Below are 24,469 nucleotides of genomic sequence, written 5' to 3'. Positions count from 1 at the left end.
TTTTACCGCCTAGGCGGTGTGTCTGAATTCATGTTTTCTATTTGTTTGTGTGTATCTCCACATGTTTTTAATTTCACTTAAGTCACTTAGACAGCAGCTGTGGAGGGAAGTGTTTCCTATTTGAACTCGTCACTTCCTTCCAGTGTTTGACTCGTTGAAGCGCTCGCATAGCGCGAAACGGCCGTTGTCAGCCTTTGTGCACTCCTTTTGTCACTCCCCCGACCTGACATGTTATTTATATGTCAATAAATTGGTGATTGAATTATCTCGATGAGTGCGACTATTCCTCTGTTTGGATTCACGGATTGATTACTACGAAGTCTTGCACCCGGGATCCTCAGCTGTTGGTCTTCTGTTTGCCGCACATCACCAGCGATTTTAAGGTAACAGCGGTGCCGTCCGCACTTTCTCTTGTGGGATTTATCATTGCTGGACACATATTGTTGTACTACTTTTTATCCCTTTGGCAGACAAACTGTTGTTACAGCCAAATATTTCTAATTTTGACTTATCAGTACAGAGCACCTGTGTTATGAATGGGTCACTGAGGAGGATAGCAGGCCAGGCTAAGCCACAGAAAACCAGAGAGGTTGGTAACTAAGCGGATGCAGACCCCTGATCCTGTCCACACAACTAGCAGTAGCTGTGGAGCGTACCTACAATGATCCTAGATGCCTCGGCACAGCCGGAGAGCTAACTAAGCCTAAAGCAAGAAAGGGGAAATCTAAACTGCCCCAGAGCAGACCCCAAAGGAATAGATAGCCCCAAACATATATTGTCGGTGAGACAAGATGAAAACACAAACGCAGGCAGAAAAATAGGATGAGCAAACGATGGGGCCCACACTGACTAGACAGGACAGGAAAGCAAAGACACTGTCTGCAATCACGCAAAAAACCCTGCAAAAAATCCAACACGTCTGATGCACAAAAACACTGAAGTTGAACGACTTCGCCCCCCACTATATGAGCACTCTGGTAAATTCTGAAAGCAAAGTAAAAAGACCAATATAAAAGGGGACAAAACAAACTGGCACATGCAGTAACATATAGGCGGTGATTCAGCACAGCCCCAGCCGGAGCTAGCTGACCCGCACAAAGCAGAGATAAACAAAACCAGATCAAATGCAAACAGAATAGCAAATGAACCACTTAGCTGAACATGCAGGGAAAGAGCAGGAGACATCAGACCTCAGGAGGCACAGGAAGAAAATCACCAGCAGGGATAGAGGGAGTCAGCTGTCTTAAATCCCAATCAGAAACCCCAGATCTCCAATTGTCTTCCTCATTATCAGGCGGCGAGCCTCTGTCAATCAGATCAGCTCCACTACCTCCAGTAACCACCAGAGGAAGCCGAGAAAGAGAACTCTCAATCTGACCAGCTCCACTATCTTCAGTAATCACCAGAGGGAAGCCAGAGAGAGAATTCACAACATACCTGGTGTGACACTGCGTCACTTTTCACAGCCAAGCTGAGAATCAGGGTAGTTGAGGATTCCAAGGTCAGAAGCAAGGAGTCATAACCTAGCCTTTATGTCATAAACAGAAGTAAGAGACAAAGGCGTAGTCAGGTAACGTCTTGAGGTCAGAATACCAGGATAGCAGATCACCTGGGACAATGTGCACCTGGAGACAGTCAGCGCCTTCCAGTCTCAGATGGACGGCCGAACTGTCAATCAACAAACTGACAGCTTGCTCCCTGCACCAGACTGAATGACTGAGCTGTTATTTAAAGTCCTGGAGCCGTGACACCTGCCGCCATTTTCTACACCCCTGATCCTATGTTTTAAGCATTGTTGAATTTTTTCGCCTTGTTTCCATGTAGAATATATAGCTTTTTGGTTGCTTTTATTCTATGAAGAACACTGTTTGCCAAAGTTCTCTGAACAGTAGGTGGGTTTAGTTGGATGCCACTGAATGCTGTCAGTTCTAAGCTAATGGCACTGCTGGACATCTTCCATTACTTGCTGATGCAGTATAACTACATTGTATCTCATTGCTATGCTTTTTCTTGCCACAGTGAATGACCTGTGATATGAACATGTCTTCCACAAGCTCACCATTACAGCAGAGTTTGGCTGTTCCTCACCTAGTTTTTGTCCCACACAGTTGTTTCTGTTTCTGTTAATTACTGTTTCAGCGTACATGTAAAAATAATGATCATAATCACTAGTACAGTATAATTGGTTACTAGAACTATATGTACTTTGTTCAAGTGTACCTAGAAGAATTCACACTGTTTAAAGTCAAAGGGTGGCCATAATAAATAATAATTTGGTTTAGATTTTTCTCTTGTAAATTCCCTTTGCTTTTTTGTTTATTGATCAAAATAGACTAGTAACTGACTCGTTAGTGATATTTTGTGTCATTTAGGTTTGGATATTACTGGTTCTTGTGTTTGATCTTTATATAATAAAGTGCACTACTCTCCGTTCTAATTCGGCTTTTTGTTCTGACTGTTAATTTGATGGCTTCCCGTGGTATCTGTAACTGGCTGAGAAATGATCGGGTAACTGCTTTCCTGGATAAACACATACTCCTAAAATAGGTTTGCATTAGGCATTTAGGTCTACCCAACGTTGAACCCACTTGGACACAATTTATGGAGTTCGCATCTTGTAAAAATTGTATTGGAGAAGTAGATGTTTCTTTTTACAAATGAATTCTAGTTAAATGTTTAAGTTTTATTTCTACCTTTCTTCCTATAGCTTACCCAAGAGTGTTTTCCGTGACTTTGTCAATTTAGAAAAACCTGCATTATCCCTTTATTGATAGTCTGATACATGAGAACGAACATGAAATTGTTGTATACATTAAAATTATCACTGTCATAAACATTTCAAAATATTTAACTTGCAATTCAATTTGACTAAGTATGATGGTTGTAATGCCATCTGGCAGCAGATCTCCACACTGAGGATGTACCGCCAGATGGCCTAAGATCATAGAGTATGCAAAATAAATACCATACTTGGTAGCAATGAAATATCCTGAAGGATCCTGCTGGGTGATAGTGTTTGTGGATGGGCATAAATATTTTAGTTCCTCTGTCTTTTTTTCTTCTTTTTCACACAGTGTTATGCGTTCAGAGCATTAAGATTTCTCTTTAGCATGGAAAGAAATCGAGATCTGTTCAAAAGGTACAGTATGCATACTGTGAATACAATACAACAAAGGTAATAAGCTTGATTTCAATAGTATGTGAACATATGTAAGTTCACCTGCCTTATGAACTCACCATCTATTCTGGAAAAACAGCTCAGGTATATCTTGGTGAAAGCTAGATGGACTGCCAGCATATTGAAGATTCAAGTTGCACCTCATATTATGCTCTATGGAGAAGGAAGGGGAGGATGAATCTGGAGCACTCCTGACAGTGAAACACACACAGGCTTGTGCTGCAGCTCCAAGAAACTATTATACCTTATTACAGTGCTGGAATCACAGCCGCAAAGCTCAATACCACTGTATAATGCCGCTATAAAGTGTCTTCCATATTGATGCTTCTTCTGAACATGTGCCATAGAGAGAAAAAAAAAGCACAGGAATCTTTCTGTGTACTGTGAATGAGAGATATGATGATAGCTAACATTCTCCCACTAGATCAGAGAGGACTGAAAATTAGAGCTAGAGCCTTCAGAGGGGGAAAAACTGGTGAAAAATACAGGACAAAAGCCATATAATGTCTAGAAAGAATCTTCATGTGCACACACAAGGCAGATTATTCTGAAATGTTATATGAAATCATAGGTAAGCTTTAAGAATTGAGAGGTAGGTAGGTTATCTATTTTGTGATGGTATTGGTGTGACTGATTACATACAGTCAACCCCCTTCATGACCGGGTAATTTCCATTCTTTTGTTTTCATTTTTTCTTCCCCTTCTTTCAAGAGTCATAACGTTTTTATTTTCGTTTTTTTGTACTTTTGAATAACACCATTCTTTTTATTATGTATGCATTGGAAAATGGAAAGAAAATTCCAAGTGCATTGAAATTGCAAAAAAAATACAATTCATAATTGTTTTTTGTTTTTATTTACGATGTTCACTATACAGTAAAACTGACCTGACAATATGATTCTCCAGGTCAGTGAGATTATGCAGATACCAAACATGTATGTTTTTTTTTTTTATTTAAGTGATGAAAAATAATTACTAAATTTGTATATGGCTTTTGTCATTTTTCCAGACCTGTAATGTCTTCAATTTTTCAGATCTGGATCTTGTGCCCTTACATCTTTACTGATACATGATGTTTTGATTGCCTCTTATTGCATTTAATTGCAAAGTTGCGGCAGCCAAAAAAAAACATAATTCTGGAATTTAGATTTTTTTCTTCTTGTTATGCCGTTTACTGATCAGATTAATTTATTTTATATTTTGATAGATCAGACTTTTCTAAGCTCGGCAAGATCAAATATGTGTATTTTTTATTGTTTTATGTTATATGGGGCAAAAAGGGGGTGATTTGAACTTTTTTTTTTTACATTTTTAAAACATTATTTTCTCACTTTTTACTGCACCGGTTAGTCTACTTAGGGGACTTAAAGCTAGATTATTTACCTGCTTTTACTGTACATACAAAGAATAAACCATAAACCACCAGAATAGAATAAAAGATAAAATGTATTTAATAATACATAATTAGAGAATTAAACAACATTACAAAATAGGTTTTATAATAAGTGAGGAACAATAAGAAAGCGGTGTTCCTGTCCATCAAGAATATCATCCATGGGAGCATGTAGCACCAAGTACTAAAGTTACATACATAGGTAATAAGTGACAAATGTAGATGACTCAAAGTTCATCAACTAGAGCATATGGAAACTGTGATTCTTATAAGGGGTCAGGAGAGTGAAAAAAAGATCAGAGATAGTAACCATATAGTGGGTATGGAAAGTATTCAGACCCCTTTAAATTTTTCACTCTTTGTTTCAATGCAGCCATTTGGTAAATTCAAAAAAGTTCATTTTTTCTCATTAATGTACACTCTGCACCCCATCTTGAAAAAAAACCCAGAAATGTAGAAATTTTTGAAAATTTATTAAAAAAGAAAAACTGAAATGTCACATGGTCATAAGTATTCAGACCGTTTGCTCAGTATGGAGTAGAAGCACCCATTTGAGCTAGTACAGCCATGAGTCTTCTTGGGAATGATGCAACAAGTTTTTCACACCTGGATTTGGAGATCCTCTGCCATTCTTCCTTGCAGATCCTCTCCAGTTCTGTCAGGTTGGATGGTGAGTTTTGGTGGACAGCCATTTTCAGGTCTCTCCAGAGATGCTCAATTGGGTTTAGGTCAGGGCTCTGGCTGGGCCAGTCAAGAATGGTCGCAGAATTGTTCTGAAGCCATTCTTTTGTTATTTTAGCTGTGTGTTGGGGGTCATTGTCTTGTTAGAAGGTGAACAATCGGCCAAGTCTTAGGTCCAGAGCACTCTGGAAGAGGTTTTCATCCAGGATATACAGTATATCTGTACATGGCCCCATTCATGTTTCCTTCAATTGAAACCAGTCATCCTGTCCCTGCAGCTGAAAAACACCCCCATAGCATGATGCTGCCACCATCATGTTTCACTGTTGGGACTGTATTAAACAGGTGATGAGCAGTGTTCTCCACACATACTGCTTAGACTTAACACCAAAAAGTTCTATCTTTGTCTCATCAGACTACAGAATCTTATTTCTCATAGTCTGGCAGTCCTTCATGTGTGTTTTTTTTTTAGCAAACTCTATGTGGGCTTTCATATGTCTTGCACTGAGGAGAGATTTCCATCTGGCCACTCTGCCATAAAGGACTGACTGGTGAAGGGCTGCACTGATAGTTGACTTTGTGGAACTTTCTCCCATCTCCCTACTGCATCTGTGAAGCTCAACCACAGTGATCTTGGGGTTCTTCTTTACCTCTCTCGCCAAAGCTCTTCTCCCATGCTTGTTCAGTTTTGCAGGACAGCCAGGTCTAGGAAGACTTCTGGTGGTCCCAAACTTCTTTCATTTAAGGATTCTGGAGGCCACTGTGTTCTTGGGAACCTTGAGTACTGCAGAAATTCTTTTGAAACCTTGGCCAGATGTGTGCCTTGCCACAATTCTGTCTCTGAGCTCCTTGGCCAGTTCCTTTTGGCGTCACGATTCTCATTTGGTATGACATACACTGTGAGCTGTGAGGTGTAATGCTCTCGGCCGTGCCCGGGCTCGCCTCCGCTCCCTGCTGGTCTCTGTTCTGTCTCGCCTTCTCCTTGTCTCTCCCTCTTCCCGCTTCCTAGGTCTCGTATGTAACCCGTCCCTGTACTTCCATCTGTGTCCTCCTAGTGTGCACTCCCTCTGCTCCGGTGCCTCCTCCTGTGTCCCCACTAGTAGCGGCTGCCTGCCGTCTCCTCATCCTACAACCCTGCTCGGGTTCTCTACACCTCTTTCCAGTGTTCTTGGTCTCGCTGTTGCTCCGTGTCCCCGAGCCGTCCCTCCTGGTACCGACTGTCACGGTTCTGTCCTCTGCGGTTTTGCCCCTAACGATCCGTGTATAGGGGTCGGTCATCACCTGGCGCTCGACCCAGGGGCTCCAGATCCGTGACCCAGAGGGTCCACTCTCGGACATTGTCCATTCCCTGTCCGCTACAGTATCCTCAGGCCATGGACCCCGCCGGTGCCGCGGCCGCTACGCAGAAGGAACTGCTGTTCCTGCGTGAAAATCAGACCCGGATAATGTCCTTCATGAAGTCCATGGACACCCGGTTGTCTGCTCTGCAAACCTCTGACCCAGGGCACGCCCCCCTCCTAGTCAGCCTTCAGCAGGAGCTCGCGCAGCAGCGCGATGCCCAGTCCCACATTTTGGGTTATATGGCGTCCATTGACGACCGACTGCTTGCCTTGCAGTCCGCCGCGGCCGCCGCTACCCCTCCCAGGGACGCAGCCTCGTCTCCGCCCCCCCCGACTGGGAAAGCCTCCCCGGTATAGCGGAGATCCTAAGCTATGTCGGGGATTTTTAAATCAGTGCAGACTGCACTTTGAGCTCTTGCCCCAACAATACCCCACTGATCGCTCCAAGGTGGCATTCATTGTTTCCCATCTTGAGGGAGAAGCCCTGGCCTGGGTGAATCCTCTATGGGAGAGGGACGATCCTGTCGTGTCTAGTATTCAAAACTTTCTGGAAACGTTCCGCAAAGTTTTTGACGAGCCCGGACGCTTAGAGTCTACTACAGAGGCCCTCTTTAACCTCCGCCAGGGGTCTCTTACGGTGGGACAGTACGCCATCCGCTTTCGGACTTTGTCGTCGGAACTTGGATGGAATAATGAGGCACTTGTGGGGGCCTTCTGGAGAGGCCTCTCAAGTAAAATTAAGGATGAACTTGCCGGTCGGGATACCCCAACCACCCTGGAGGATCTCATATCCCTGGCCACGCGCATAGACCTGCAGTTTCTGGAGCGCGCTCGAGAATCGGTTAGGGAGCGCAGACCCTTCAGGCTGTATCAAGCGCCCATTCCGCGCTCCTCAGCTCCCTCTACTAGTACCGGTCCCGAGCCTATGCAGGTAGATCGGATTAGGTTGACTGAGCAGCGTCGCAGGGAGAGGATGACGAACGGACTGTGCCTGTACTGCGGTGGAGCCAATCATTTTGTGCGCACCTGTCCGGAGAGACCGGGCAACGCCTCCACCTAGGTCAGGTAAGAGGGGTCTCCCTAGGTGATCATAATTCCTCTCTGCCCCTTACCCTTTCAGCTTTAATTATTTCAGGTCGGGAGCGCAGATCTGTAGAGGCGTATGTGGACTCGGGTGCGGCGGGTAATTTTATCCGGCAAGATGAGGTGGATAAATTCCAGATTCCGGTGGTCATCTTAAAGGATCCGCGTGCTATCACCTCCGTCGATGGAAAACCTCTTCCCGAGCTCGTCACCATGGTTACGGCCGAAGTAGACCTACAAATTGGAGCGCTTCATGTTGAAAGAATTGCCTTCTATGTCCTGCCTAATTTGTCCCATGCTGTCCTCTTGGGATTACCCTGGCTCCGGCTGCACGAGCCAGTCATCGACTGGCGCTCTGGGGAGATCCTACGCTGGGGTCATTCCTGCCACACACGTTGTTTGCTGCCCATCCTTCTTCCTCGTTCCCTGCCTATGCCAGCCAATCTTCCGGGTCTTCCCGCACCGTACTGCGCGTATGCCGACGTTTTTAGTAAAAAAGAAGCCGATTCCCTGCCCCCGCATCGGGCCTATGACTGCCCCATCAACCTGATTCCCGGAGCCACGCCGCCCAGAGGGAGAACGTATCCCTTATCCCCAGCTGAGACCACGGCCATGACTGAGTACATACAGGAGAACTTGGCCAAAGGGTTTATTCGGAAATCCGCGTCCCCAGCAGGCGCAGGCTTTTTCTTCGTTCGGAAGAAGGACGGATCCCTCAGACCATGTATCGACTATCGGGGCCTGAACAATATCACGGTTAAGAATCGATACCCGCTCCCGCTGATTCCGGAATTGTTCGACCGGCTGAGAGGGGCTCGGATCTTCACGAAGCTGGATCTACGGGGAGCCTACAATTTGATCCGGATCCGCGCAGGGGATGAGTGGAAGACGGCCTTCAATACCTGTGATGGCCATTATGAGTATTTGGTCATGCCGTTTGGTCTCTGCAATGCTCCAGCCGTGTTCCAGGAGTTTGTTAATGAAGTGTTTCGGGATCTCCTGTATTCGTGCGTAGTAGTATACCTGGATGATATTCTTATCTTTTCGCCTGACTTATCCTCTCATCGGAGAAGCGTACGCATGGTTCTGCACCGACTCCGGGAGAATCACCTCTACGCCAAAATTGAGAAGTGTCTCTTCGAACAGACCTCGCTACCCTTCTTGGGGTATATTATCACAGACTCCGGTCTAAAGATGGATCCCGAGAAACTCTCTGCGGTACTCAAGTGGCCCCGTCCTGTCGGTATAAAAGCCATCCAGCGTTTCCTTGGATTTGCGAATTATTACCGACAGTTCGTGCCGCATTTTTCCACGGTGACCGAACCCCTCACGGCCCTGACCCATAAAGGAACTAAGCCAAACAGCTGGTCTCCCGAGGCTGAAGACGCTTTTCTGGCGCTAAAACGCTCCTTTGCCTCAGCGCCGGTCTTACATCGGCCGGTGGTCAGTAGGCCTTTTGTTCTAGAAGTGGACGCCTCTTCCACCGGAGCTGGGGCGGTTCTCTCTCAGCAAGCCTCCTCAGGACAACTGGTGCCCTGCGGGTTCTTTTCCAGATCCTTCTCACCTGCAGAGTGCAACTACTCCATTGGAGACCGGGAATTGCTGGCCATTAAGATGGCTCTAGAAGAATGGCTGTACTTGCTCGAGGGGGCGGTGCATCCCTTTACTATCTTCACGGACCACAAAAATTTGGCCTATCTGCAGTCCGCACAGAGGCTCAACTCCAGACAGGCCAGATGGGCCTTGTATTTTACTCGGTTTGATTTCAAGCTGCACTTCCGGCCCGACAATAAGAACGTCAAGGCGGATGCACTCTCCAAGTCCTTACAGTCGCCTGAGGAGGACGAGGGTCCATCATATATTATTGAGCCTACCAAAATGATCACTGTGGCCCCTGTGAACTTTTCTGCCCCTCCACCAGGCAAGACCTTCGTGCCTAGGAATAAGCGTCTGGAGGTGTTACGCTGGGGGCACTCCTCCAAGGTTGCTGGACACGTCGGGACCAAGAAGACCCTCTCGCTTCTCGCCCGTTATTACTGGTGGGCCACCCTCCGCCAAGACGTGGTGGATTATGTTGCTTCTTGCACAACCTGTGCTCGGAACAAGGTCCCAAGGACCCTTCCCTCCGGCCTTCTCCATCCGTTGCCTGTTCCGGAGGCTCCATGGCAGCAAATTGCTATGGATTTCGTGACTGACTTGCCTCGCTCAGCCGGTTGCACCACCATCTTAGTCGTAGCGGACCGCTTCTCTAAGATGGCTCATTTTGTCCCCCTGGCCGGATTGCCGTCAGCTCCGAAGTCGGCCGAGATCCACCAGATCTTCAGGTTACATGGTCTCCCCCTACGAATTGTGTCTGATCGTGGGGTTCAGTTTACGTCTCGCTTTTAGAGGGCTCTCTGCCGACTTATGGGTACATCCACCGATTTCTCCTCTGCTTATCATCCACAGACCAACGGGTAAGTGGAACGGATAAATCAGGGCCTGACAACCTATCTGCGTCACTTTGCCAATGCTCATCAGGACAACTGGGTCTCACTTCTACCTTGGGCAGAATTCGCCCATAACAACCACCCCAGTGAGTCGACCACCAAATCTCCGTTCTTTGTGGTCTCTGGCCGCAATCCGGGCATTCCACTGCCCTTTATCACGTCATCAGGAGTTCCCGCAGCTGATGCTCTCGCCATAGAATTTTCAAAGATTTGGAGGGAGACCAGAGAGTCCCTCGTGAATGCCAGTGCTCGAATCAAGAAACATGCGGACAAGAGATGAAGGGACCTTCCTCCGTACCATCCTGGCGACAAGGTCTGGCTCTCGACCAAGCACATCCGCTTGAAAGTTCCTTCCTATAAGTTGAGTCCTCGTTACATCGGCCCCTTCAAGGTGCTAAAACGCATCAATGAAGTGGCTTATAAACTGAGATTGCCGGCTTCACTCCGGGTCCCCAACGCCTTTCATGTCTCGCTCCTGAAACCTGTAGTTCTGAATCGTTTCCAACCGGTCTCCATTGCCCCTCCTTCGCCTGTTGGCTCGGATGACATCTTTGAAATAAGGGACATTTTAGCCATGAAAAAGGTCAGGGGGAGATCCCTCTTTCTTATTGATTGGAAGGGGTTTGGCCCTGAGGAGAGGTCCTGGGAGCCTCGAGAAAACATCAACGCCCCCCTAATATTGAAAAGGTTTCTGGCCAATCACAGAAAGGGGGGATGTAAAGGGGGGGTACTGTAACGCTCTCGGCCGTGCCCGGCCTCGCCTCCGCTCCGGCGGCGCCAGCTGTTACCACCTCCCACCGGCACCCTCGCCGCAGCGCGATCTCTCACCCAGCTCTCTGTCCTCCGACGTCCCTGCGCCCCCTCCTTAGGTTGCGGGCGTGCGCCAGCGCTCTCTTCTGTCGGCGGTGGGCGGCGCTGAGGGCGGTGCGTACTGCCCACTTCCAGGTCCTATGATATTTCAGACGTTCTCTCTGTAGAGAGGACGCCTGAGGATAGTGTGTTACCTTACGCTCTGTTCTGGCCCCCTCTGTCTTTACAGGGATCTAGTTTAGGTCCTCTTCCCGTCTCCCTGCTGGTCTCCGTTCTGTCTCGCCTTCTCCTTGTCTCTCCCTCTTCCCGCTCCCTAGGTCTTGTATGTAACCCATCCCTGTACTTCCATCTGTGTCCTAGTGTGCACTCCCTCTGCTCCGGTGCCTCCTCCTGTGTCCCTACTAGTAGCGGCTGCCTGCCGTCTCCTCATCCTACAACCCTGCTCGGGTTCTCTACACCTCTTTCCAGTGTTCTTGGTCTCGCTGTTGCTCCGTGTCCCCGAGCCGTCCCTCCTGTTACCGGCTGTCGCGGTTCTATCCTCTGCGGTTTTGCCCCTAACGATCCCTGTATAGGGGTCGGTCATCACCTGGCGCTCGACCCAGGGGCTCCAGATCCGTGACCCAGAGGGTCCACTCTCGGACATTGTCCATTCCCTGTCCGCTACATGAGGTCTTATATAGACAGGTGTGTGACTTTACAGATCAAGTCCTATCAGTTTAATTAAACACAGCTGAACTCCAATGAAGGAGCAGAACCATCTCAAGGAGGATCACAAGGAAATGGACAGCATGTGACTTAAATATGAGTATCTGAGCAAAGGGACTGAATACTTATGACCATTTGATATTTCAGTTTTTCATTTTAATAAATTTGCAAAAATTTCTACATTTCAGTTTTTTTTCAGTCAAGATGGGGTGCAGAGTGTACATTAATGAGAAAAAAATGCTTTTTTGAACTTACCAAATGGCTGCAATGAAACAGAATGAAAAATTTAAAGGGGTCTGAATACCCACTGTAGATGTGCATGTGTGATTACAAACTCCAAGCTACGCAGATTTTGTGAATTCACAGAGAAGGATAAAACAGTGAAAAAGCACAAGTGGCATCAATAGAAAGTAATCAGATATGTAATAATGTTACTCATAGCTACAAATCACTACTATGATCCGCAACTTAGCCATGGTGTATAGAAATGGAACGCACCTCTCAGCCCCAACGCGAGTTTTGTTTTCTCAAGGGAAGGTGCCAAACATTTTGATCAAGAAGGGGTTTTCCTAATAGTGAACAACCCCTTTAATATTTGATTACTTAGGTGAAATATTTTTACATCAGTAATTCTGCAGTAGAATTATACTCACGTCTAAAAACAACATGATAGTTATAGGGTTATTCCCAAATTCATAATTTATCCCCAATGACCCTGAGATTAAGGCTCTGAAACTCTGAGAATGGGGATATCCAGCCATGTCTTGAAAGGAGTGGAGGTGCACATGCTGGACCTCCCTCCATTCATTGGGACTGCTGGAAATAGTTGAATACAGCGCTTGGCTTTCTCCAGCAGTCCCATAGAAAATAAATAGAGCAGTAGTGAAGAATTCCAATCATGAAGGGGCTGCAGAAGCCCTATTCTTGGAGTCTCAGAGCCCAATTTCGCGATCATTTAGTGGTTCAGTTTCAGGGATTCTAGCTATCACTATCAGCAATATAGCTAATAGCTTTGAAGACTACTTCAGCTGGCAGAATACTGTATAAATGCTCATGTATAGTACAGCCGAAGCAGTGGCTAAAGTTAGCACACATCATGAATTTTGTGACTGGTATAAAATTTTATTGAATATTTAACTTGGATTACATGGAAGTGAGCTTTAATATTTTTGTAAAAGTTGGAAGTGTGATGAAAGGCAGGGTTCATATTACGTTTGACCGTACATTCAGTGGCTGCATTGATTCTTATGTCTGAATCCCCACAATATGGGATTTGGGCGTAAGTGCTGTTGGGGCCATTGACTATAATGATTTAGATGGCATTACAGTGTGCTCTGTTATATATCATTTTTGGCACTATACGTCTAGTTGAGGAGGGCATCAACACCTAGTCTACTACACCTTGTTGCCCGCCTCCATTAGGTATATATGTCCGAAAAGGATGTACGACAAAACACACTGTACCTCCATGTGAATAACTACTTTCAATGGCCCCACCAGCACACACACATTCTCGTTTGTGGAAATTCGGATGTAAGCCCTGACGGAGCCATTAACGTAGGGTCAAGTTCTATGTGAACATTGCATAAATGGTGCAGCCATATTGATTCTTTCACATTGGCTTGTCAGTAACTGATCAAGAAATGTAAAAAAAAAGTTCTAGTATCACCATAAGTAAAAAGTGGCAACTACACTTCTTGCAAGCTATGCAAAAATAGCTAAATAGTCACATAGAAGAATATCTCAGTAAGTAAAAGAAACATAATAACAAAATTTTGGATCATGCTTTATTTTCTCATTTACGAATCCATAGTCAGAAATGTATACATACAGTCATATGTAAAAGTTTGGGCACCCCTATTAATGTTAACCTTTTTTCTTTATAACAATTTTGTTTTTTGCAACAGGTATTTCAGTTTCATATATCTAATAACTGATGGACTCAGTTATATTTCTGGATTCAAATGAGGTTTATTGTACTAACAGAAAATGTGCAATCTGCATTTAAACAAAATTTGACCTGTGCAAAAGTATGGGCACCCTTATCATTTTCTTGATTTGAACACTCCTAACTACTTTTTACTGACTTCCTGAAGCACTAAATTGGTTTTGTAACCTCATTGAGCTTTGAACTTCATAGCCAGGTGTATCAAATCATGAGAAAAGGTATTTAAAGTGGCCACTTGCAAGTAGTTCTCCTATTTGATTCTCCTATGAAGAGTGGCATCATGGGCTCCTCAAAACAATTCTCAAATGATCTGAAAACAAAGATTATTCAACATAGCTTTTCAGGGGAAGGATACAAAAAGTTGTCTCAGAGATTTAACCAGTCAGTTTCCACTGTGAGGAACATAGTAAGGAAATGGAAGAACACAGGTACAGTTCTTGTTAAGCCCAGAAGTGGCAGGCCAAGAAAAATATCAGAAAGGCAGAGAAGAAGAATGGTGAGAACAGTCAAGGACAATCCACAGACCACCTCCAAAGACCGGCAGCATCATCTTACTGCAGATGGTGTCACTGTGCATCGGTCAACAATACAGCGCACTTTGCACAAGGAGAAGCTGTATGGGAGAGTGATACAAAAGAAGCCGTTTGTGCAAGCACGCCACAAACAGAGTCGCCTGAGGTCTGCAAAAGCACATTTGGACAAGCCAGTTACATTTTGGAAGAAGGTCCTGTGGACTGATGAAACAAAGATTGAGTTGTTTGGTCATACAAAAAGGCGTTATGCATGCGCTGTATTGTTGACCGATGCACAGTGACACCATCTGCAGCAAGATGATGCTGCAGGTCTTTGGAGGTGGTCTGTGGATTGTCCTTGACTGTTCTCACCATTCTTCTTCTCTGCCTTTCTGATATTTTTCTTGGCCTGCCACTTCTGGGCTTAACAAGAACTGTACCTGTGTTCTTCCATTTCCTTACTATGTTCCTCACAGTGGAAACTGACTGGTTAAATCTTTGAGACAACTTTTTGTATCCTTCCCCTGAAAAGCTATGTTGAATAATCTTTGTTTTCAGATCATTTGAGAGTTGTTTTGAGGAGCCCATGATGCCACTCTTCATAGGAGAATCAAATAGGAGAACTACTTGCAAGTGGCCACCTTAAATACCTTTTCTCATGATTTGCTACACCTGGCTATGAAGTTCAAAGCTCAATGAGGTTACAAAACCAATTTAGTGCTTCAGGAAGTCAGTAAAAAGTAGTTAGGAGTGTTCAAATCAAGAAAATGATAAGGGTGCCCATACTTTTGCACCGGTCAAATTTTGTTTAAATGCAGATTGCACATTTTCTGTTAGTACAATAAACCTCATTTGAATCCAGAAATATAACTGAGTCCATCAGTTATTAGATATATGAAACTGAAATACCTGTTGCAAAAACCAAAATTGTTATAAAGAAAAAAGGTTAACATTAATAGGGGTGCCCAAACTTTTACATATGACTGTAGTTATGACAGTACGGTTCTTGGTCACTTTTATTGCATCTAATTTGCATTTCTTATAGGTTTTTTCCACCTGATTTGTTTGAGATGTTCATTGATATTGGACATTATATTCGAGAGATCAGTGCCTATGAAGACCTTGTATCTAAATTAAATGCTTTGTCAGTAAGTGCTATACCATAAATTCTCTTTAACAACCAAATGTAGTCATTATCTCCGCAAATGTAAGTGGTGTTTTATGTGGTTTACAGGAAGATGAACTGAAGCAAGTCTCCGATAGTATTGAAGGAATCAATCAAAATAAGACGCCCACAAAATTTATCGGAAACTATGCAATTTTAGATCACCTCGGAAGCGGAGCATTTGGGAGTGTCTATAAGGTGATTTTTATAGAGTTTTTAAATCTACCAGTTGAGATATAATCAATGTCTTTTAATAGTCTTCTTATTCCTTTCTGAGAGCCATATAGATGCCTTGATCAATAGATAATTATATATGCCTATATCCTTGTGAGTACAGACCTCTTTACTGCTGAATTCTATTTAACCTCTTTAAACAGTTTTCCAAAGGTTAATGTAAGGCTCAGACTGGGGAAGGAAGAAAAGAAACAATAATTTGTCCATTCCCTTTTGCTCTTATTCCATCTCTATCTATCCCCGGCTGGCCTCTACTTCTTGCTGTCCCCATGATGTCCCAACCATAGAGCATATGACGTCTGTAATCTCCAACTGCAGCCAGTCATGGGCTGCAATGGTGATTACTTAGAGATGTCCCTGTGATGAGACTGGTAGGAAATAAAGACTGGCAGGGACTGATCAGCATCAGAACAGAAGCTCTGGGAGATGGGTAATGTGCATGTTGCCTTTTTTATCCCATTCTGTGCATTTTGAAAAATAATTTACTCTCCAGACAACCCCTTTATGTACACAGCTATTATCGCCCTTGAGGACACAATGATTTTTTTTTTAGTATTTTAATTACTTGTTATGTTTCAAATAATGTGCAGTAGCTGTATGAGAGCTTGCTTTTTGCTGAGTTAGTTGTTTTTTTCAGCAGCATTTTGGGGTACATATATGTTAAATTGTCTGATAGTGGAGTTACAAAAAAACCCAGCAATTCCACAACCGTGTTTTAGTTATGATAGGTAATCAATAGGTGATCCCATAGGATGGGTCATCAACATGAGATCGGTAAAGGTCTGACACTCAGAAGCTCCAGCAATCAGTTGATACCTTTTTAGGCAGCATCGAGATATAGGCAATGTGCGGAACCAAACCCCTGACCCCTGTTCAGTTTTTTTTGGCGGCTGTGAAGTACTGAAGTTTACCACTTGAAAAGGAGATAAAATGCAGCGGCATACGGAGGGGTGGAGTTCAGTTCTGTAAAACACGATTGGCACTGACATAGGCTAAAAGGGTGTTGGATCCCCACCGATCTCATATTGATGATCTATGCCATAGACTGGTCAGGAATATGTTAGTCCCAGTAAACCGATTGAAAGCAAAACTCCTAATAAGTCATCCAAAATTGGTAACAATGAAACATGCAGAACCTGAAAATATAATCTACAGTATCTTTAAAAAAAACAAGAGCAATGTTAAAATAAAAAATACTAATCTTTACTGAATATACATACAGTCATATGTAAAAGTTTGGGCACCCCTATTGATGTTAACCTTTTTTCTTTATAACAATTTTGTTTTTTGCAACAGCTATTTCCGTTTCATATATCTAATAACTGATGGACTCAGTTATATTTCTGGATTCAAATGAGGTTTATTGTACTAACAGAAAATGTGCAATCTGCATTTAAACAAAATTTGACCGGTGCAAAAGTATGGGCACCCTTATCATTTTCTTGATTTGAACACTCCTAACTACTTTTTACTGACTTCCTGAAGCACTAAATTGGTTTTGTAACCTCATTGAGCTTTGAACTTCATAGCCAGGTGTATCAAATCATGAGAAAAGGTATTTAAAGTGGCCACTTGCAAGTAGTTCTCCTATTTGATTCTCCTATGAAGAGTGGCATCATGGGCTCCTCAAAACAACTCTCAAATGATCTGAAAACAAAGATTATTCAACATAGCTTTTCAGGGGAAGGATACAAAAAGTTGTCTCAGAGATTTAACCTGTCAGATTCCACTGTGAGGAACATAGTAAGGAAATGGAAGAACACAGGTACAGTTCTTGTTAAGCCCAGAAGTGGCAGGCCAAGAAAAATATCAGAAAGGCAGAGAAGAAGAATGGTGAGAACAGTCAAGGACAATCCACAGACCACCTCCAAAGACCTGCAGCATCATCTTGCTGCAGATGGTGTCACTGTGCATCGGTCAACAATACAGCGCATGCATAACGCCTTTTTGTATGACCAAACAACTCAATCTTTGTTTCATCAGTCCACAGGACCTTCTTCCAAAATGTATCTGGCTTGTCCAAATGTGCTTTTGCATACCTCAGGCGACTCTGTTTGTGGCGTGCTTGCAGAAACGGCTTCTTTCGCATCACTCTCCCATACAGCTTCTCCTTGTGCAATGTGCGTAGTATTGTTGACCGATGCACAGTGACACCATCTGCAGCAAGATGATGCTGCCGGTCTTTGGAGGTGGTCTGTGGATTGTCCTTGACTGTTCTCACCATTCTTCTTCTCTGCCTTTCTGATATTTTTCTTGGCCTGCCACTTCTGGGCTTCACAAGAACTGTACCTGTGTTCTTCCATTTCCTTACTATGTTCCTCACAGTGGAAACTGACAGGTTAAATCTCTGAGACAACTTTTTGTATCCTTCCCCTGAAAAGCTATGTTGAATAATCTTTGTTTTCAGATCATTTGAGAGTTGTTTTGAGGAGCCCATGATGCCACTCTTCATAGGAGAATCAAATAGGAGAACTACTTGCAAGTGGCCACCTTAAATACCTTTTCTCATGATTTGATACACCTGGCTATGAAGTTCAAAGCTCAATGAGGTCAGAAAACCAATTTAGTGCTTCAGGAAGTCAGTAAAAAGTAGTTAGGAGTGTTCAAATCAAGAAAATGATAAGGGTGCCCATACTTTTGCACCGGTCAAATTTTGTTTAAATGCAGATTGCACATTTTCTGTTAGTACAATAAACCTCATTTGAATCCAGAAATATAACTGAGTACATCAGTTATTAGATATATGAAACTGAAATAGCTGTTGCAAAAACCAAAATTGTTATAAAGAAAAAAGGTTAACATTAATAGGGGTGCCCAAACTTTTACATATGACTGTAGAAAAGACATTAACAATATGTAAGGTATCCTGACTAGAGTAGCAATATGGCCAAAATGTATATAATGGTGACACATGCATATAGCAAATTTTGTATAGTTTAATTTCTACCTGGCTAATAAATCTGGGAAGCAAACTTCTGATCAGATATAATTTAGTTAAGTCCTCCTAACATATAGTAGCAGATTACTATATATTAAAGTTCATGTGCAAAGCAAGAGTTAAAGGAACCTCCAATATCGGGTGCTTTTTTTCTTGCATCTGGACACATGACACCATACCTCTTTGGTGCTTGGCCTCTATACGCTCTATAGCCCGTAGTGGAACAAGCTTTCTTGATTCTCATGCCGTTGATGCCTTACATAGGCAGCCATTAATTTACATGGTCAATGTGTAATACTACAACAGTTGCAGAGAAAATGTCTGAGTCGTCTCCCCCAAATGTGTGATTGCTGGAGGTCTCAAAAACTGGGTATGACCGAGACCTCCGTCGTAAAGGGCTTACTTGTAATGAAACAACTGCTTTTAAAGTTTTTACAACATTTTATCTTATTGTTTTGTAAGTTGATATACTATATTGTTAAAGTACTCTCCATTTCTTTAGCTTTTTTACACTTAATCTTTTCTAATAATACTTTTTGATGCAAGCATGTAATGAGATAGCGTCCTTTAACTTTTATAATATTTTATCTTATATATGTTATTTATAAAATTTGCTAAAGGGTTATTCACAAAAATAAAACAAGTTATCCCCTTTCCCGAGATCAGGACTTTAGAGCCTTCAGAATGAGGCTCTGCAGCCTATTGTCTGCATGGATTAGAGATGCGCATGCGGTCGTCTGCTTCATGTATTATCTATGGGACCAGTTGAGTGCTGAATGTGTATGTACATCCCATTCAGTACCAGGCTGCAGAGCCTCATTCTCAGGATTCTAAAGCCCCGATCTTGGGGAGAGCCCCAAAAAAGGCCACCGTCATTGCATTTACGGCCCTTGCTGCTGTATGGGGCCCAGTGAGCAGAGGTAAAGAGGGGGGCTTTTGCTCACCGGACCCAAGGCTATGATAATGCAACATGCGCTGACACGACGCCATCGACTGCGCACATTTTGGTGCAGGGAACCTTTCTTGGAGCTCCACGGAACAGCTGTGCATCTCTCCACCACTTTTGTGAAACGTTGGTGAAGGTACGTACACGATGATGGCATTGCGTACTAGCCGGCATATATGCGCACCACTCTCTAGAAGGATACGAAGTGGAGCTGTGCCTGCAGGGGGTCATGAGAGGTAAGTATGAATACTTTTTTTTATAAAATGAATTAATTGGGCTTGGGTGGAGCAATTGATGAATTGAGGGTGTGGAAAGGAACAGTGAATTGAGGAGGGGGAGCGCAAATAATGATGAATTAGGGGTGGGGGATAGCAAATGATCAATTCAGGATGGGGGCAGCAAATGGTGACTTGAGGGGAAATGGGGAGAGCAAATAATTATGAATTGAGGGTGGGGAACAGCAAATGGTGATTTGAGGGTTGGCGGTGGGGAGAGGAAATAATGATGAATTAGGTGGTGGGGAGAGCAAAGAATGATGAAATAAGTATGGTGTACAGCAAATTATAATGAATTGAGGGTGGGGGAGAGTAACTGATGATTAATTGAGACTGGGAAATGGGAGAGAGTAAATGATGATGAATTGAGGGTGGGGGCGGGAAAGAGAAAGGACATGACATAATAAATTAGGCTGGAGGGGGGCATGTAAATATAATGAATCGGGGGAGCGGGAGGTACAGAGGGGGGTTGTTGAGGATGCAGGAGTGTGACTGGTAATGAATTGGGATAAAGAGTAAAGGTTCTAAAGTGGATATTTATAGTTGGAGGGGGCACAGTGGTGGATTCCAATTTATATTTGAAATGGTGGGTTGCATAATGACTAATTATTTAATAATGGTGAGTGCAGGTCTGTATTCAGCTGCGTAATATAGACAATGGAAAAAAAGTGGGGAATGTGTTCTGGAAGCAGTACTCTAGATTACTGTGTTATATTCTGCAGAGATGAGTCCTGGCTGGAAGAAGTGATAGTGGTCTGTGCTGGATGAAGAAAAAGGAAGATGAAAGGTTTCAACTAGAGATGTCACTGGTGAGTCAGTGTGTTACCTATACTGACACTATATACAGAGCTCCTGTGTATAATGTAACTGATGATCACTATTACATGTTCAAAGACATATACAGAGCTCCTGTGTATAATGTCAGCAGTGATCACTGTATTATCTTTACACTGACACTATATACAGAGCTCCTATATATAATATCACTGGTGATCACTATATTACCTATATACTGACACTACATACAGAGCTCCTGAGTATATAATAATTGTCACGCTCACGCCTTGGCTGACTGGCGTGAGCCGGGGGGTTTGTGGCCCCACTGTGCCACAAACCAGACTACCCTGGAAGGGGCGTGACTACGACAGCTACCTCGGTCTTCACTGGAGCCTCTGATGGTGAGGTCAGGCTTGTGCGGCAGGTAGCTGTCGGGTGCCACTCCAGGGTGGTGTCTGGCTGTGGCTGCTGATCCCACTCTGGGACAAGTCACTTGGACAGGTGTGACTAACAGGCAGGCTGAGACACTGGGAAAGCAGGCACGGCTTGGAGACACTGGGCAAGCGGGCACGGCTTGGAGACACTGGGCAAGCGGGCACGGCTTGGAGACACTGGGCAAGCGGGCACGGCTTGGAGACACTGGGCAAGCGGGCACGGCTTGGAGACACTGGGCAAGCGGGCACGGCTTGGAGACACTGGGCAGGTAGGTGACGGCTTGAGACACATGGCTAGCAGGAGTGGTATATGAGAGAACAGGTTTAGACCTGTTCACACAGGAGGTGCAGGCATGGATATAGGCAGGAAGGAGTGGAATATGAGGGAACAGGTTTGGACCTGTTCACACAGGAGGTGCAGGTATGGATATAGGCAGGAAGGAGTGGAATATGAAGGAACAGGTTTGGACCTGTTCACACAGGAGGTGCAGGTATGGATATAGGCAGGAAGGAGTGGAATATGAAGGAGCAGGTTTGGACCTGTTCACACAGGAGGTGCAGGTAGGCGGAGCCGCAGGAGTGCGGAGTAGGCTGGGCTCCAAGGGAGCTGGGCAGGCAGAGCGGCTAGGGAGCCGTGCAGGCAGAGCGGCTAGAGAGCCATGCAGGCAGAGTGGCTAGAGAGCCGTGCAGGCAGAGCGGCTAGAGAGCCGTGCAGGCAGAGCGGCGAGGGTGCAGATGCACAGATAAAGCTGCGAGGATGCAGATGCACAGATAAAGTTGCGAGGGTGCAGATGCACAGATAAAGCTGCCAGGGTGCAGATGCACAGATAAAGCTGCGAGGGTGCATATGCACAGATAAAGCTGCGAGGGTGCAGATGCACAGATAAAGCTGCGAGGGTGCAGATGCACAGATAAAGCTGCGAGGGTGCAGATGCACAGACAGGGAGGACACAAGGAAAGACACGGCAGAGAAGGAACCACAAACGAGGAGACTGACAGACAGAGGTAAGACTGACAGACAGAGGTAAGACTGAGTTCAGACAGAGACACAGGGACAAAGACACAAGGACCAGGATATTCTGCCTCCTGGCAGGCGGACAGAGAACAGACAAGGCACTGGGAACAAGACTCAAGGGCCAGGATATTCTGCCTCCTGGCAGGCGGACAAGGTACAAAGCGAGACAAAGAGTATTCCTACAGAGAAGGAGATACACAGAACAGGGCCTGGCTTCCTCAGCAGCAAGATACTAACTGAGTATAGACATTGCACAGGCCATGTTTCAGTGGGAGTGGCGAAACTAAATAGTCAAGGGCTCCAGGTGATTGGTAAGGGACATATTACACAGGTGCACCCTGACTGCATAAGAAACAGAGAGTTCATGCGCCGCCCCCCTATACACACAGTCTGGAAACATGGAGAGCAGAGGCACAGAGCTGGCAACAGACAGAATTCACAGCATGGCTTGAAGCAGAAAGTAAGTTGGTGTGCGGGGGATGGGAGGCCATGCAGTGATGCCAGCAGGGTTGTTGCAGTACCCCCCCTTTACGGCCCCTCTTCCTCAAGCCTGCCAGAATGACCAGAAGAAGGAGTACGGGACCACACACAGTCCAGGTTGACACGAAATCCTTCAGGTAGGGTGGAATACGTGTGCCATCTGGAATCACCGAGTGCCAAGTTTCTTGGTGCCCAACAGTTTCCAACACAGAGGGTACAAGGACTTCTTCCTCCTGATTGGCAGAAGGCAGGGACCTGGAAGCTTCAGACTTGACCCCTACATCAGCCGGCCAGCTAGAAACAGAAGACACTTTCACTGAGTCCAACTTCAGCCCGACATGCCAGAAAAATTGGACCTCCTCCTCCTGGTTGGTGAGAAATGGAGATACGTAGGTCACTGTTCCAACCTCTTCACCCACCTGCCAAATGGAAGCTGGAGGCATACATACAGGGAGCCACTTCAGCCTGTTACCCTGAAAAAACTGGACCACATCTTCCTGGTTAGATGATGAGTGAAGCTCTGTCTTGGGACCTTCACCCCTAGGCCACAGGGGAGCTGAAGGCATACACTCTGGATCCATCTTCAGCCCTTTATCCTGAGGAAGACAATCAAGAGGCAGGGGTGCTCTTGGGAGCAGAACACTGGTATAGTCGCTGGGGATGTGTGAGGAGACTGAGACCGCCTCTCCCTCTTCAGAGGCATCCTCACACCTTGACTCGGCGACTAGCAAACCAGGCGAAGAAGACGACCTTGCTGACTGAATGCGACGCAAGGGAACCAGACACCTCTTGTCACTTGGTTGTTTCAAGTGTGGTGCCTTGCTGGGTCTCCAAACATAAATGGGCATCAGGATCTCTGGTTCAGAATGACCCATGGGCATACCAGACAGCCAATGGAAGACGAACTTCTTCGTATACAAAGCTCCGACCTGGAGCTGTAACTGTCCTTGCAGGACTAGACTGTTCTCCAATAGGGCTCGGCCACCTCGAGACAACGCCCACGCCGGCTTCGGGAGCTGTATGACAGAGACCACACACTGACTCTGTAAGACTGGTGACTTAAACACACCAAAGCTCCCTGAAGGCAGAGAAAAAGTTAAAGAGTTTAATGGAGAGGGAGTACTCTCGCCAGGGGCAGCCTCTTCTCCTGGCCCAGGGTTCTGGAGTACAGGCTTCACAGGGCAGAGGCCATATTTCGGCTGCAACTTGGCCCGCTTCTTCTTTTTAGACCTCTTGGATCTTGCACGGGAGGCCGCATCGGCAGACTGTGGAACAGGTGATGGTTGGACGGTCATAGGTGGTTGAGATGTTTCACCCACAGGTTCCTCTTGCCTAGTCTGTCTCTGGAAGCTTGGAGGGGAAGACTTTTCAGGAGCAACTGGTCGAGGCACATCAAAGACTTTACGGAAGGCCACCAGGAAGGCCCCCAGGCTCAAGACGACAGGGTCCCCTGCTTCCCAAAGGGGACAGATCCACATCAAGGCATCACCAGCTAGGTAGGACATGATGTATCCCACCTTGACCCGGTCAGAGGGGAAACAAGCTGCATTCTGCAGGATGTAGTGCAGGCACTTTTTCAGGAACCCTTGGCACTCTTTGGGGTCCCCATAGAACCTAGGCGGGTCTGCTGGGTCATGCTCTTCATAGGCCAGGAGCTGCTCATAGATGGCTTTGGAGACTATGAGTGGTTCAGAAGTCTCAACAATTGGAACCACACAAGGCGGAACAAACTCTTCTGGTGGCTCACACTGGCAGGGAGAGAGTTTATCATGCTCTGCGAGCGGAAGGACATGGGACTCAGCGGGGACCATGGCCTGTGCAAACTGTCATGCTCACGCCTTGGCTGACTGGCGTGAGCCGGGGGGTTTGTGGCCCCACTGTGCCACAAACCAGACTACCGTGGAAGGGGCGTGACTACGACAGCTACCTCGGTCATCACTGGAGCCTCTGATGGTGATGTCAGGCTTGTGCGGCAGGTAGCTGTCGGGTGCCACTCCAGGGTGGTGTCTGGCTGTGGCTGCTGATCCCACTCGGGGACAAGTCACTTGAACAGGTGTGACTAACAG

The 24,469-nt window shown here is 45.4% G+C and overlaps 1 protein-coding gene across 3 annotated transcripts in view; it reads left to right on the top strand.

Annotated features, from left to right (window-relative positions):
- NEK10 (NIMA related kinase 10) overlaps window positions 1-24,469 on the top strand; it is a 419,159-nt gene that overhangs the window by 163,119 nt on the left and 231,571 nt on the right. For all 3 annotated transcript variants that reach the window (XR_012230919.1, XM_073568458.1, XM_073568451.1), the window contains exons 16-18: window positions 3,075-3,139; window positions 15,185-15,287; window positions 15,374-15,502. Coding sequence is in view for 2 of the 3 variants with exons in the window: in XM_073568458.1 (XP_073424559.1) it covers window positions 3,075-3,139; window positions 15,185-15,287; window positions 15,374-15,502 (297 nt within the window). In the remaining variant the exon portion in view is untranslated. The remainder of the gene's footprint in view (window positions 1-3,074; window positions 3,140-15,184; window positions 15,288-15,373; window positions 15,503-24,469) is intronic.

The sequence above is a fragment of the Dendrobates tinctorius genome, unplaced genomic scaffold (genome assembly GCF_039654945.1).
Source record: "Dendrobates tinctorius isolate UK_male_01 unplaced genomic scaffold, ASM3965494v1 ptg000005l, whole genome shotgun sequence".
Lineage (NCBI taxonomy): Eukaryota > Metazoa > Chordata > Amphibia > Anura > Dendrobatidae > Dendrobates > Dendrobates tinctorius.
This window is presented reverse-complemented; position numbering and strand designations above follow the sequence as displayed.